At 42.2% G+C, this 12,204-nt stretch overlaps 1 protein-coding gene across 24 annotated transcripts in view; it reads right to left on the reverse strand.

Moving 5' to 3' along the window:
- LRCH3 (leucine rich repeats and calponin homology domain containing 3) overlaps positions 1–12,204 on the reverse strand; it is a 516,524-nt gene that overhangs the window by 244,522 nt on the left and 259,798 nt on the right. For 20 of the 24 annotated variants that reach the window (XM_085635771.1, XM_085635770.1, XM_085635763.1 and 17 more), the window contains exons 8-10: positions 8,340–8,460; positions 5,765–5,907; positions 2,795–2,871 (exon numbers count right to left, since the gene is read on the reverse strand). In XM_085635771.1, coding sequence (XP_085491897.1) covers positions 2,795–2,871; positions 5,765–5,907; positions 8,340–8,460 — 341 coding nt within the window. The remainder of the gene's footprint in view (positions 1–2,794; positions 2,872–5,764; positions 5,908–8,339; positions 8,461–12,204) is intronic. The other 4 variants (XM_085635769.1, XM_085635764.1, XM_085635758.1 and 1 more) reach the window with 1 other exon arrangement.

A 12,204-nucleotide genomic window follows, 5' to 3' on the forward strand; every position in this document is an offset into this window, starting at 1 on the left:
CTCATTATTACTGCAGATGTTCTAGTGACCACTAGGTGACACTGAAAGATGGCACACTGGTGTTTCTTTAAACGTAGCTCTGTTTTCTTAGAGGTAATGAAAACTGTGTTCGCAGGACAAGGATGAATCTACCGGAAGCGATACCAATAGGCCTGGCTTTAGAGCAATGTTATATGGTAATGTGAAGCATTAAAAGTAGATAGCATGACAACGGATATACATTTCTGTGGAAGCAAATAACTGTAAAATATTAGTGTAGGTTAAAAGGTCAGGCAACAATTGTACTGTCAAGCAAACCCTAAACATCTATTTAGGTTAATGACTGCCCTCCTTTCATCTGTGCTGCTGCTAGAGAAAAACAATATAAATTATCTAGTTATCTAAGACACTTTAATAGTATTACAAGGGCATGTGTGTATGTCCTGAAAGTTCAACCTGAGGCAGCTGGATAAATAAATAAACAAAAGGATCACAGCTTTGAGGAGGGCAAGGACTATTTTGTGGAAGGACATAACTTATGCCCAATCAAAACATAAAATCCTGACTCCCAACATGTGGGCGGAGCCAAAGCCCCGCTCTGATGATGCTCACGTAATTGCCTGGCGACAGCTGCGCTGTCAAGCCAACAATAAAAAACTCCTTTGTGCGGGTCAAACACATGGTAACAGTTAAAAGCAAAGCTAGTGAGATGGACACAAAAGCCATCCAATCCATAAGGATTGGCTGTGTGGAGTATTGTATACAATACTGTCTCCCGACAGGCAGCTGAAGCTGACGGCAGCAAGAACACACCAACAGGTTCTCTTCGAGGCATGAGCTCTCTATTGAAGTGAGGACTTATGCTGGGGAGAGCACAGCAGTGAAAGACCGAGTATGGTCAGTCTCTGAGGGAGAGACTGAGAAGGGGCAGGAGGTAGCACCCCTTTCTCCTATTCTAGATCCAGAAGTATCTTTATGGCATCACTGTCTGTCGGAAGAGAACTGCTCCTTTAACCAACTTGTAACTCAACAGCTTATTTCTCTTAGAAATTGTAGCACTGAACCATCAATGCATTGACTCTATTAATTACTCTGTCATTACTTCGTCATGCAGTGCTACAGTTTCCGTCCCCTCCTGCCCCTGCTTGACGGTGACTGACTGAATTATTTATTAAGCGCACTTATGCCGGGGCGACTTGACGCTGTATGAGAGTAGGGATTAACACAGCCTGGCTAGGATTTGGTGACTAGCCAGGTTTTTAAGGCCTTATTGAACAGAATCTTATTTGTTCCTAATCGTAGCTCTGTAGGGAAGGAATTCCATAATTTTGCCGCTTGAAATGAAAAGGCCTTACCACCCCATCGGGCCCTCTTAATCTTAAGTAGACAAATCAAACCTAGACTACCAGATCTTAATGTGCATGTCGGTACATAACGAGGGAAAAGAGATTTCATATTGTCTGCACCTCCTCCATTTACAGCTTTATGCACTAGGCATAAAGCCTTGAACTGTACCCTCCGACGTACAGGGAGCCAGTGAAGAAGCCTTATGCCAGATGATGTGGGATGGTGTTTCGGAAGATCTAACAGTACTCTTACAGCAGCATTCTGCAACTACTGGAGTTTTGAGAGCTGTCTTTCTCCAATTCCGGCGTACAGTGCGTTGCAGTAATCGATACGAGATAAAACTAAGGCCCCTACTACTGTTTTCCTTAAAGAAAAAGGAATAAAAGGCAATATTTTCCGAAGAACCTTGATCATAAAGAAACAAGCCGAGGTGACCTGATTGACTTGAGAGGTTAATGTTAAATCTTTGTCGATCAGGATGCCTAGATTTTTTACTTTTTGTGCTGGGACTGGACACATGCCTGCTTCTGGAGGCCACCATAAGTGGTTCCAGATAGAAGGTTTTTGGCCAGATTCAATCACCTCAGTTTTCTCTGTGTTGAGCTTGAGAAAGTTCGTGTTCATCCAGCTCATAACACTAGAGAGGCAGTTTCTGAATCTCTCCGCTGTAAATTCCACACTCTGTATAAGAGGTACCACCAGCTGGGTATCGTCAGCATATGATACCAGTTTTAAACCTTGATCTTTTATTAATTTTGCCAGTGGCGTCACATACAGATTAAACAGTGTAGGGGATAGCGCGGATCCCTCAGGGACTCCACATGGGAGAAAAAACTCTTCAGATTGAAATCCTTCCCAGTGGATTTGTTGTACTCTGGAGTCCAAAAAGGACCGGAGTAGTACTAATGCAGAGTCTCTAATTCCCACTGATTTAAGCCTTTCCAGTAATACCCTGTGGTTTACGGTGTCAAACGCTGCTGTTAAATCGAGTAGGATTAGGATAGCTCTACCGCCATCATCCATTGCTCTACAAATTTCCTCCGTCGCCATTATTAACGCGGATTCAGTTGAGTGTCGTGATCTAAAACCATGCTGTGTGGGGTCCAGAGAGCTATTTAGGTCTACGAATGTCTAATGTGTGCTCTTGTTACCACTGTAGTAGCACATGTCCGAAGCATGCATATTCAATTCAAGTGTGATCGTACTGCTGCTCTGTACAGCAGGGGTAGACCGTACCTACAGAAACAACTATGACAGCACCACTGGATGCACCAGGACTCCAAGTAAAAGCCTCAGTTTGCTAGAATATATGTTGCTGCTTAAATGCCCAAAATACATACATTCACATACATCTATGCACGGCGAGCTTGAGACCCGGAAGTGACAGGTGTGGATGACTTCTAGATACAAATATGGCGTGAGCAGTCTTGTATTGGAAAAAATTACCATCATCCCATTAGTAACCAACCTGCTTTGATGTAAGCATTTCCTCGTCTCGTCTGTTCTTTGGTGCTCTCTGATGGGTGTTGGTTTTACAGGTGATCCCTGCAACAAAGGAATACATTCTTCATACCGTACAGAGAATACATATACAGTGCTGCAAAGAGACGAGCAATGTCTCAGCACACTGAATGCAACCAAGGAGATTCAGTGCACTGAGTGAAACCGAGGAGATTCAGTGCACTGAGTGAAACCGAGGAGACTCAGTGCACTGAGTGAAACCAAGGAGACTCAGGGCACTGAGTGAAACAAAGGAGACTCAGGGCACTGAGTGAAACCAAGGAGACTCAGGGCACTGAGTGAAACCAAGGAGACCCAGGGCACTGAGTGAAACCAAGGAGACTCAGGGCACTGAGTGAAACCAAGGAGACTCAGGGCACTGAGTGAAACCAAGGAGACTCAGGGCACTGAGTGAAACCAAGGAGACTCAGGGCACTGAGTGAAACCAAGGAGACTCAGTGCACTGAGTGAAACCAAGGAGACTCAGTGCACTGAGTGAAACCAAGGAGACTCAGTGCTGACTGTCAATCGATTCAACATTCACTTCACCACCTGTTTAAGTAATCATGATAAATCTCTTTAAAATGAACTCATAAAGAAATGGATCTGCTGTGTGCAGTTAACTCCCAGCTCCAGAGCACCCTTGGAACCTCCTGTGGCCAGGTCAGTAGAAGCGAATGCGATCTCCATTAAAATAAGGCTACTGTAACCACAGGAAAGGCAAATGGTGAACTATGTGATAAGGTTACTCACGCACTGGACACAACCTGCTGCGAGAACAGCTAGTCTTTAGATCACGCGCAAACCTTTAATCTTATATAAAGCTCATGACTAATTCAGAAACTGTGATTGACTAAAGAGGACATCTGTGCCACAAATCACAACCTTAGCAATGGAACTGGTCTTTAACCTCTCACAATCTTTTAATACAGTGGTTGAATTAAGAAACTGTGATTGACTAAAGAGGACATCTGACCCATAAATCACAACCTTAGCAATGGAACTGGTCTTTGACCTCTCACAATCTTAATACAATGGTTGAATATTTAGGTATGATCTAGAATAGGAGCTCAAAGCCAATGGTGTTCCGTGCTGGAACCAAACACTTAAATATTCTCCTGAGATGCTACTGAGACCAAGTATCGGCAGAGCCACTAGCTCTTGTCTTTGGGATCCATCGGCTTTGGCAATTCCCCACACCGCTGCATTTTACCCAACTCTGTGCAGCAATCATCAAAAATATATATTTTAAAATTTGTAATGATGCGACTGCTGCTGACAGTCACGTCATTTCACTGGTACGTGCATATGTGATGATCTATGCATGCCTGTGGAATAATGCGGGCAGCATTGCCTTTACATTTTCATTTATTAATCCAAGATGGGGGTGCCACTTGAATCCGTATATTAAAAAAAAATTTTAGTGCAATTTTGTTTTTGTGTTTTTAAAAGGGGGGTTGATTGCAGGGTGAGTAGAGGTAATTAACAGAGGAGTTAATAGGGAGGCTAGAGGAGAAAAACATGACATGAGGGAGAGCAAAGTGAGGGGAGAAGAACACAGAGTGCAGAAGAGAAGAGAGCATGAACCGCATGAAAGGGTCAGCACACAAGGAGCAGCATATAAGGGCAAGAAAAAAACAGAGCACAAAGGTGAGGAGTACACAAGAGAAACACAGAGCACTGGCAGGCACATTTGGGAGGAGCATGTGGGGGAGAAGAGAGCTGGAAAACACATGCACTCTTGGAGTGCTAAACCAAAACCAAAAAGTTCTCTAAAAGAGGGCAATGAAAAGAAGTCAATCAGAGAGATGTTATCCCCCAGTGGAGGGACAAAGACAAGATGGGCAAGGAAAGTGACTGAATAAGAAGCAGGAAAATGAGAGCGACAATAAAACCAACCAATGGTAAGCTTTGGGTGGGCTGTAAGCCCCTGTAAGCTCTTAGTAATCCCAAAGTAGGTAGTTAGCAAACAGACAGCTTGCTCGGTCTGATAGGCTCCACCTAATAAAAAAAGTTTCTATACCTGTTCAGAGAAAAACATTTTCTTAATTTAAATCTTTGATTGCAAGTACTGAACTAACACGTTTAGGCAGCTGGTTAGGCAGCAATATTTTTACATTATTTTTTGCATCAGCTAACCAACCAGAAGTTTTGACTGTGTCAATATCTTATCTGGCAACCTTTATTTTTAGTTTCAAAGAAGAAAACATTAAACAAGAACATCACAACCAGGCTGGCAAATAAACAGATATACAAAATCCCCACAGTACGAGTCAGTAAAAAAAGAAATCAAGTCTGTAGAGATAAATGGAGGAGCCCGGGGCATCGGAGCAATATAGGGCCCTATCGTCAAGACTATGCACTGCGGGCAGTGAGTCGCAACGAATCATGAGTCAGGCCCTGAGTTTCTGGACCTGGCCACACCATAGGCCCGGGAAAATGCCCCACCAGGGTATGAGGAACCAGTTGTATCAACCAGGTAAAAATACCAGAACTCACAATAACAGGAAGGAACGGGAAGGAGAGTGGGAAGTAAACCGGGGGAAGCTGAGTGAGGGGGAGAGGGAGGGAAACTGCTTCTTTTCCGCCTGTGTGCACAACAGTTGTGGGATATTCATAGGCATGAGGCAACTGCTACTCAACTGAGACAAAATATTAATAAGTCATTTCAATGGTGGTAACACTTTCAGAAATGATGGTATGCTTTCCCCAGAAGGTGTAACTGGTTTATAATGCTAAACAGGTTTTTTTTTGCAATCCTTTCACTTGCAAACCGGATTCTCTAGCCGCCTCCTTTAGTGGTTTTATACAAAGCGCAATAACTTACCACACATAGAATAATATGCTATTTAAATATGTTTTGGGGCAGAAGGTATAAACACCACTTCTAAAATAATTTTTTTTTTTTTTTTTAAATCAGTGAGGATTGAGGTCATACTTCGTGGGATACCTGTCGCCGCTCAATGTAGGCCATGAACTTGGAGCTCAGGCTGTCCCCCTTGGAGTGCCTGGAGTCGTCATCGTCATCCTCTTCCGTGGCACAGCTATCGATGTAGTCAATCTGTTCAAGATCATGCTCCACTGAAGGAAAGATTGAATACCGCATAAGACAGGTCATGGAAAAACACAAAACTCTCTTGGACTTAAAAAATGCCAAAAACATGAGCGGTTACAATTTGTGAGTCAATAAGATTCAGGTGAAGAGCACCTCGGCTGGAAGATTATTTGTAGTAAATAGTAACTAGTTGCATCGCACAAAATACAAATGACATCTTGGATCATCAGAAAGGGGTTATCACACAAATCACTGGTACCCACTGGTACCCACTGTTATCAACCTTGGGAGGGAGAAAGGCTGAGACTGCCCTGCATGAGCAGCAGAAAGAATATGTGCATGAGCGAGAACACATACATATACACACACGCAGCTAGGACTTGGCACACCAAGCAATATTACCAACTGAAAATGCAGGTACCCAACGGTCGCAAATCAAAGTTAATGCAACTCTCAACACAATGCCAAACGGACACTCTCCAACTGCATCACCAAAGAACCGTAGCAATGTAGCAAAAGAAGCAAAAGAGTTGAAGGAGATAGTCACCACAGCCTCACTTAGATTAAATCTTGCTGTCAACTTGGGCGAACGAGAATACGCAAACGTGTCTCTCCCTACACCTCACCCCTAGAGCTACCACAGACAGAATAACCTACCTCATTCAACTGCCCATCTCTTCTCCCCGGAGATCTGTACCACAGTGGTGGAGTTCAATAGATCTTAGCAGAAAAAGGGGCAGGATGAAGAGGAAAAAAGAATAACTACCATAAAAAATTGTGGGGTTTTGGGAAATTAAACCAGGGCCTAGGGAGGAACATGCCAAAACAAAAACACAACCATAAATTAACAAGACAATTCCCATTCACAAAGTCCACTACATTACTTCTGAAGTATGACTAAAACAACACTTGGCTGTACTCAATTTGAAAAGTGCATGTGCTTTGAGTTTGTATATGGTGCACTTCTCGCATCCGTTTTAAATAAGGACCCACTGTAGACAAGTTACACAGGGTGTGCTTATCTATCCAAGGCTACCAAGCACCCTCTAAAACATCTTAGCTAGTGGAAGGTATAGATTCTTAGATTCTCAACAGAAAAATAAAGATCACCATTCAACACAGTCATATGAGAATTGAGACGCTTGAGCTGAAAGCATCCAACCAGTGATAAACACCGAGGTGTTGAAGTTGTGTCCCTAGTCGTGGTCCCTTACGAAGATTTTCAGCATTTTGTGTCTTTTGTGACTGACCTGATGGAAGAAAACCAAACAATACACGCAGAGCGTTGATCCATGGGGCTCGAGTCAAGGTATTCGGGAGGGTCAACACACGCTTGTTGACACCAACAACAAAAAGATGCACTTTTCTAATAAACTACTTAAGAAATAATGTGTGCAAAACATGTGAAACAAATATGTTTTTTCATGTAGCAAAATAAAACTATAAAGAGGTTGCCTCTGAATTACTGTATGGAGTTTGCTAGGGTCACAACAGCACAACACAAAGACCATCAAATGAACCAAAGTCGATTAGAACATTTAATCACATGCGAAGCTAGCTAAATATACCTCACAATGATAACTGTGCAATACATGAAGAGCATTTCCCAAAGAGATATTTATTTTTTCAATATATTTCTTCATTTACAGAAGAAAATCCTCCCAATATCCTCACTTGTACGGCTGAAGGTTACATGGACTCCAGCAGCTAGACTCATTACTAGATCTAAAAAAAAGTGGTCATATCACCCGACATTCAATCACTGAAATGGCTACCCTTCAAGGCCAGGATTTTGGATGTAAGCAGATCTCATGGAAGCACTAGCTCCCTACTTCTCAAGGGACACAAATTAAAGAAAAAGAAAACATACACCGATCCTTCTCCGGAAATGCACCAAAAATATGGAGCTAAATATTTCCCAAGATCAGATGCAACCCATCCACATACATCTTCAAGATGGAAGTAAACATTTTACTATACAACAAATTCCTCCTACATTGAGAACTCTCCTCTTGATATTGGTTTGTTGCCAGTTATGCTGGAATATGCTTGGACCTGGACTTATGCTTGTCCATGCACTCCTATCTCTGTTTACCTTATGTTCAAGTATATTACTGCTTAACCCTCCACATCTAATTTTGTATATAGTGTATTTTCATTTATTGTACCTATATGTCTTGCTGTTCTAGCCCATATTTTTATACACTTCTGTAAAGCGCTGTCACCAGAAAGGGTCTTGTTCGCACTAGATAAAACTTTAAAATATTAATATTTTCAAGCGTACACATGCAATTACTAGACTGCCATGAAGCAAAAAGAACCAACTGACTTTGAAGTAAAGACACTACTATAATTTCCTCTCTGCACAAAAATACAAACGACTATGCACTCATGACCATTTTTTAAACTCCGAGTTCTTGATATTTTCTATCAATAAACAAACTACTGCAGAATTTACCTGCCCCATTGGTGAGGTGCGCACTCCCTCTGCTATCCAAGTACTGGCTCTCTCGCCGTAGTCTCTGATCTTTTGCAGCTTCTGCGACTCGCTGGGGATAGTCTGAGAATTCATCTGTAGGCTTTATAGAGAAGAGAAAAGAATATATAGATATAAATATGTGCTTTTGCCTTTAATAGAACCCTAAGTGGCTCGACAAACAACTGGACTGTAAAACAGGGCAGCAGCTGCTTATCAAAAGCTACAATCGCATAAAATAAAGGGAGATGGCACCCCGAGTAGAAGACAGTGAGGTCTACCAGCATTCCGCACAATATCCATGCACAAACAGCTTCTTTATTTAAAATGGATTTTGAAGGTTTGAAAGAGACAAGGTAAGGAAGGAATCATGGCACTCTGGGTCAAAGGATGCAGCGGAAGGATGGAGAAGCATGTTCATTGCTCTCGGAAGATCTTGTCCATTTATAGCGAGCGAATCTATGGTACGCAATACTCAGGCTGCTGTTTATTCAATTGCAACAGTATAAACTGGAACTAGTCCACCGTCTTCCAAAGGCACTGGATCTAGTGCAAGTAATAGCTTACATAAGGATGAAAAAGGCTTCATAAATCTGGGCATCAACATTACCGCAATTCATTAACACTTCAAAGAACATAACCTTTCGGACCTAATAACCCAAATTAGGGATAATATTGTGAATTAGAGAAAGCTGACACTTTCCCTTCTTGAAAATGCTTCCTTGTTCAATATGATCAATCCAAGAATTTCTGTATATTTATTCTGGGTCAGAGTCCTACTTCAAAAGGTTGTATAAGGTATCAAAGAGGTTTCTCTGAGGAACAAAGACCTTATGTACATCACTTCTTCAGTCAGTTACTGCACGAGCAAGAGATTTCAATACACTCATAGGTAGGGCTACCAGTGGTCAATGCATCATTTGTTGGCGAAAACATAACTGGAAATCTACCAAATTCAAAACCTACAGTGATGAAGATGGGGGTACAGGGGGCAATATTGTTGGGGCGGAAGGGAGATTAACAAGGGAAACTCTTAAAGGTCAGAATGCTGCTCAGGGTGGTCTCGAGAACGAAAGTATATAAGAACAGGGCATGACTGACGTATCAAAATCTGGGCACCCTCACAGGGTGGAGAGATGAAATCATTTGATGACTTAAGTGGACTTTGATGTGGCCCGATCTGACCTTTAAAAGAACTTCCAGGTCTGTCCTGCTCTTGAGGGCTCGATCGCTAATGCAGATATGTCAATTACAGTTATTAATAAAAAAGAAGGGGCATGGAAAACCCCCAAGTAAAGTAAGTGTGAGAGTGACCGATTAAGGGTGTGTTACAAACTCTATAAACATGTGATTCTAGCTTCTAGTGCTGTAGATTCACATGCGCTGCATACTCCTGCCACCTACTGTTGGGCTTGGATGTTGCAATCAGTTTTTGTTTGTAGAATTATTTTCGAGTCACAAAATACCATGTGACTTGTCTCTCAGTTGGCAATTCGAATGAGCACCAACTCCACTGCTAGATTGCTGAGGTATGGAGTGGTGAGTAGCAAAAAATGGTGACCATGAGAATGGTGTGTAAGAGTAATAGATGCTAATATTACAGAGATCTTCAACAAGACACTGACTCTGGGGAATCTAAAGCACTACATGCTACGAACAGATGCATAAAGGGTAAGTAACATTTTCTGTTTGTAGCATGTGCGGCTGTAGATGCGTAAGCTTTGCATAGACTATAAGACAGCACTTCCAAAAGAGGTGGCTAGTCAGCGGATAATGCAGAAGTCTGAAATACAGTTCTAAATACAGTTTGACAAACCTTAGCCTTCCGACAGGCCAGAATTAGTGCTTAGTAAAGGTGTGTAGAGTTTATAATGTTGCCGCTTTGCAGATGTCAGCTCAGGGAATGTTCCCTAAAAAGCAGTTACTGCCCCCTTCTTCATAGCAGTGTGGCCTAGATGGGGTGGGGAGAACTTTTTTTTGCTTTAAAGTAGCATGCTTGGATACATTTAGCTATCCATATAGCTATTCCAGCTTTTGATCAGGGTGTCCTTTATGAAGTTTAGCAAAAGCAAAATGGATTGGTTCTCTCAAAGAAGTAAATTTTTAACGTCTACCGTGTGAAGAGCTCTTTCTACAATAAGGTCTGGGTAAGGAAAAAATAAGTTATCCTAATTGTTTGTTTGAGGTGAAAAGGATAGACCAGCTTGGGAAGGAATCTAGGGTCATTTCTAAGTATAACTCTATTGGCAGGAACCTGGATGAAAGGATCTTGTAAAGTGAGGGCCTGTAGCTCGCCTACGTGCCTTAGGGAGGTAAAAGCAATAAGGAAAGCCACTTTCCAGTAGAGAAACTGCAAAGGAAGTACGTGCACTGGCTCAAATTGGGTGGACAGAGACCCTGAGTCCAGTAATGGTGGCCACAAAATCTCTTCTCATGTTGTGGCCACCTAATCAGATTGCTTGGTCCCACTGAGCTAAGGGTTGCAATAGTAAAAAAAAGCCCTCTCAGCAAATCAGAATGGTCTAGCTTTTAAATTTGCCACATCGCGGAAGTACTGCAGTACTACTGCAGGACCAACTGTCAAAGTCTCACTATAAACTGAATGCTAATTACTCGAAAACCGCTCAAAGATTTACCATAAAAAAAAAAAGTCACCAAAAAGTACGCTTTCTGAGTAACAATCTAAGAAATTTAGTGTCATTCTGTTCAGCCTTTTTTCTGCATCACTTTCCAAACTTCCTATGAGAATTAACATTGCATACGGCGGCTTTTCCCACATATGCCCAAGAACCAGCAGACTGGGGACGATTAAGCCCGGTTGCTGCTGCCAAGATCATTACCAAAACAATCACTGGTTCAGGGACAGGGGAATGGAGTTGTCAGGTAGAGAATGTGAGTACTTTTGCCATCATACTACAGTGGTATCTATGGACGGTATACAGATTAATACATTAAAACATTTCTGAATCAATTGTATTACACATCAGTTAAAATGTATGATTATGGTGGGAGAGGCGATGCTAATTGTGAGCGATGTGTAACCTCAGATGCCGATTTTATCCACCTGGCCCGGAAATTCCATCAGATTGCTGACTATTGAACTCGGTTGTTCCAAACATTAAACAACCTAACCAAGTTACCATTATAAGCGAGTGCACTGTTTGCACTCATAGGATATGTAAAAATGATACCCAAACACAGCAGGAAGTTGGTAGGCGTGGCTCTGTTGCTGGGTAAAAGGCAAGTGGGCATGGCATGGGGCTAGGAAGCTGACCATAGGGTGGAAACATGGCTGAGTGACTTAGCGCTGTGCAATAAGAACTCTGAACTGTACAGTACATCGCTGCCCAGGACGTCTCAGCCCACAGATATCTGGGGGCTTCCGACAAGTTACGCTGCAAACTCCCGAGCCAGATGACGCAGCAGATCACATGCAGGAGTCTAAAATTGATGTTTTTGTATACACTACAGTTTGCAAAAAGACGCATGCAAGCAACAGACAGATGAGTTGAGGACATTGTTATGGGGCTGACATATTAGCTCAAATCTTCTAAATCAATGTATCTTATTGTGAGGCATACCACTGTTTACAAAGTGCACAATTTGGGGAAGGCTCGACTTTTATGATATAGCTGATAAACAAAGCTATAAAAAAAAGCTCTACTGCTGAGCAGGTGCTTGTCAAAAGATTGCCTCAAGGGTTACTTTTTTTAAAGTTCGGATTCAATGTATGCACTGATGAAATTTCATACACCCATTTACCATTGTGCTGTCCTCCTTATTCCTGCTCCCATATATCGGGGATCACAGGGGTGCACTCGACACTTCCTTTTCTAAGCACAACTAA

This window comes from Triturus cristatus, chromosome 11, assembly GCF_964204655.1.
Source record: "Triturus cristatus chromosome 11, aTriCri1.1, whole genome shotgun sequence".
In the NCBI taxonomy this organism is placed as follows: Eukaryota; Metazoa; Chordata; class Amphibia; order Caudata; family Salamandridae; genus Triturus; species Triturus cristatus.